This window comes from Microchirus variegatus (genome assembly GCF_963457635.1).
Source record: "Microchirus variegatus genome assembly, chromosome: 20".
Lineage (NCBI taxonomy): Eukaryota > Metazoa > Chordata > Actinopteri > Pleuronectiformes > Soleidae > Microchirus > Microchirus variegatus.
In genome coordinates this window covers 432501-435000 of record NC_139821.1, presented here as the reverse complement: position 1 = coordinate 435000, position 2500 = coordinate 432501, and the positions used below count along the sequence as shown (strand labels likewise).

General features: G+C 43.5%; 1 protein-coding gene across 2 annotated transcripts in view; it reads right to left on the bottom strand.

Annotated features, from left to right (window-relative positions):
• The window catches only part of rpz (rapunzel), an 8021-nt gene that overhangs the window by 268 nt on the left and 5253 nt on the right, over positions 1-2500 (bottom strand). The window contains exon 3 of one of the 2 annotated variants that reach the window (XM_083906975.1): positions 1-2322. This exon is cut by the window's left edge and continues 268 nt beyond it. In XM_083906975.1, coding sequence (XP_083763101.1) covers positions 1616-2299 — 684 coding nt within the window. In that variant the 5' untranslated portion in view covers positions 2300-2322 and the 3' untranslated portion in view covers positions 1-1615. The remainder of the gene's footprint in view (positions 2323-2500) is intronic. The other variant, XM_083906976.1, reaches the window with a different exon arrangement.

Below are 2500 nucleotides of genomic sequence, written 5' to 3'. Positions count from 1 at the left end.
ACACACACACACATACACACACACCAGAGAAACCCATTCAACATTAATATATATGAACAACAACAAAAAGGTCAAATAAGAATGGAACATTCCAAAATGATTCATTCTTCTAATGTGACCACAAAAGTCAAATAAGTATAAAAATAAAGTAAAAAATGAAGAACAGTGTTATGTGTGTCCTGTAGTGATGATTTAAGTGTTTATCACTTCACAATTATATGAATTAAATATGTAAATGACATGTTTTAGTGTTCAACATTTGTTCTTTAGCGTCTAAACTGAGAGAATATTAAATATTAAACGTAGTTCTGGAGTTTTTCATTAAGGACAAAGAGACAGATTCTGTTTGGCGTCTTTGTTTTTTTGCAGATACAAATAAAAGTTAGACTTATTAACTAGTAGTTAGAGCAGCGTAAACCTGCTGTAGTTCAGATTAATCCAGCAACTGATGAGTGTGTGTTCACGACCACAGAGATGAACGGATTATTAGTGGATTTCTAAATACATTTTGATAATGAGTTAGTGTTTTATTCTGTTGTTTCTGTGAATGTCAACACTTCCTGGTTCTTTTTACGCCACAGAACAAATAAATCATTAAAACTGAAAAACTTTTCAAGTTTGGAAACTGCCCTAACCCTAAGTTAAGTTTGAGCGTTAGATCACAGAGACTCACTGATGATGACAGTGATCACGGTCTGAGTTATTCAGGCACATTATGAAGACTGAATTATAGGGATATATATATATATATGTATATATACTGTAGGTTCTGTAGTGAGTATGGTCCATATTCATGCTTTCTTCATTGTGCAAAATCAGTAAACATAGCGAGCTAGCAGACGATTTAGCCTGCTGTTCTTAGTGCGTTTGCAGATATCTGATCATATATTAATAATAACAATAATAAAGCCAATATGGTGCAGATAATATTGTGCATCCCTAAATATATCAGATATCGAATAATATATAGTGAAAAGTTACGTTGTGATATTATCCAGAGGAACTTGTGTTTCTTTGTAGTGTAAGAACGTGTGTTTCTAGAATACGTGTTTGGTGCTAAACCTTAATTTCTCTGATTTAAATGTAGCTGCAGGAGCAGATTCATGATCATGATTTACCTCCTGATCTGTGTTTGAATTAGACCCAATGATGACGAGTAGAAACACAAAGATATAGATGATAACGTCATTTTCACCTCAGTCTGGACTGAACCAGGATCACAGGGAGCTTTTTAAACGTGACACAGGCTGCATTTACACTGAGGCTCTTGATGCTGCTGCGTTTCCTCTGATCTGATTTGTTCTGGACGAGCTGCTGACATCGTCTGTGTGATATATGGTGATTAGACGGTGGGCGTGGCTACTGACTGGTTAATGACATTTACAAATCCTCACTGGAGAGGCTGAAAAAGGCATGAAAACTCTTATTTTGAAGGACGCAGCTTACATTACAGATACACCGTCACCGTCAGAGTAAATGCAGCCAAAGACGCTCAAATTCATGGACAAAGTGCTTACAGAAAGAGAAAGAGGCCGAGGAGGAACGTGGACCTTTGAGTCCATCGTATGAAGGAAAAAGCAGCAGAGGAGAAGCTTCTTCTTCTTCTTCTTCTTCTTCATTTGCACATGCGCAGAGCTTCCTGCATCTTCTCCTGAACGTGCTCCATCTTCTCGGCCCACTCTTCGCACAGACTCTCTTCGTCGTCCCCGATGACGGCGGCGTAGCCCATGAGGGCGATGAGGCCGATGCAGAACAGATACGTGAGGCGAGTGCACAGTCGCTCCATGGTTCGCCGGTCGCCCTGAGAGTGTTTGAGGTAAACCTCCAGGATGGGCCGGCTGAAGAGCTTGGGTTTTCCCACCACGCCGTCGTAGAGCGTGTGCAGGTTCTGGTCGCCCAAGTCATTGCTGTAGCTCTCCTCGAAATCGTCCTTCCTGCGTTCGCGATGCTCCGGCCGCGCCTCCACCATATCCATGAACCTCCTGAACTGGTTCTTCAGGTTCTCCTCCACCTGACAGTACTGGCCGTCCAGCGTTTCCTTCTTGATCTGCACCAGCGTGTTGAGGTTCTGCTGAGAGAGCTGGTCCAGCGCTCGGTGGACCGAGCCAAACTCGCGCTTCAGGGTGCGGATGTCCTCGTCGTCCACGTGGTGGAGCACCACGCGGATCAGCGAGCCGGCCACGCCGAAGATGGGGTTGACCACGGCCGCCGCCGAGGAGATGGTGGCCACGCACTGCAGCACCTTCACCAGGCCCTGCTTCAGCTTGGCCTGGTCCTCCATGATCTCCTCGTCCATCATGGTTCAGGTGTGGATGTGGACGTCTGGAAAACCAGGACAGGAAGTTAGCAAAAAAACAAACCTGATTGAGATTAAAACATCTCTTTTCCCAGAGTTCACCTGGAACAACTGGACCATTTCACAGTAAACATCACGTCTATGAGCTGTAGAGCTGCAACTCAACTCCATTAATCCTGATTATCTTGGTTAGCACCTGTTTGC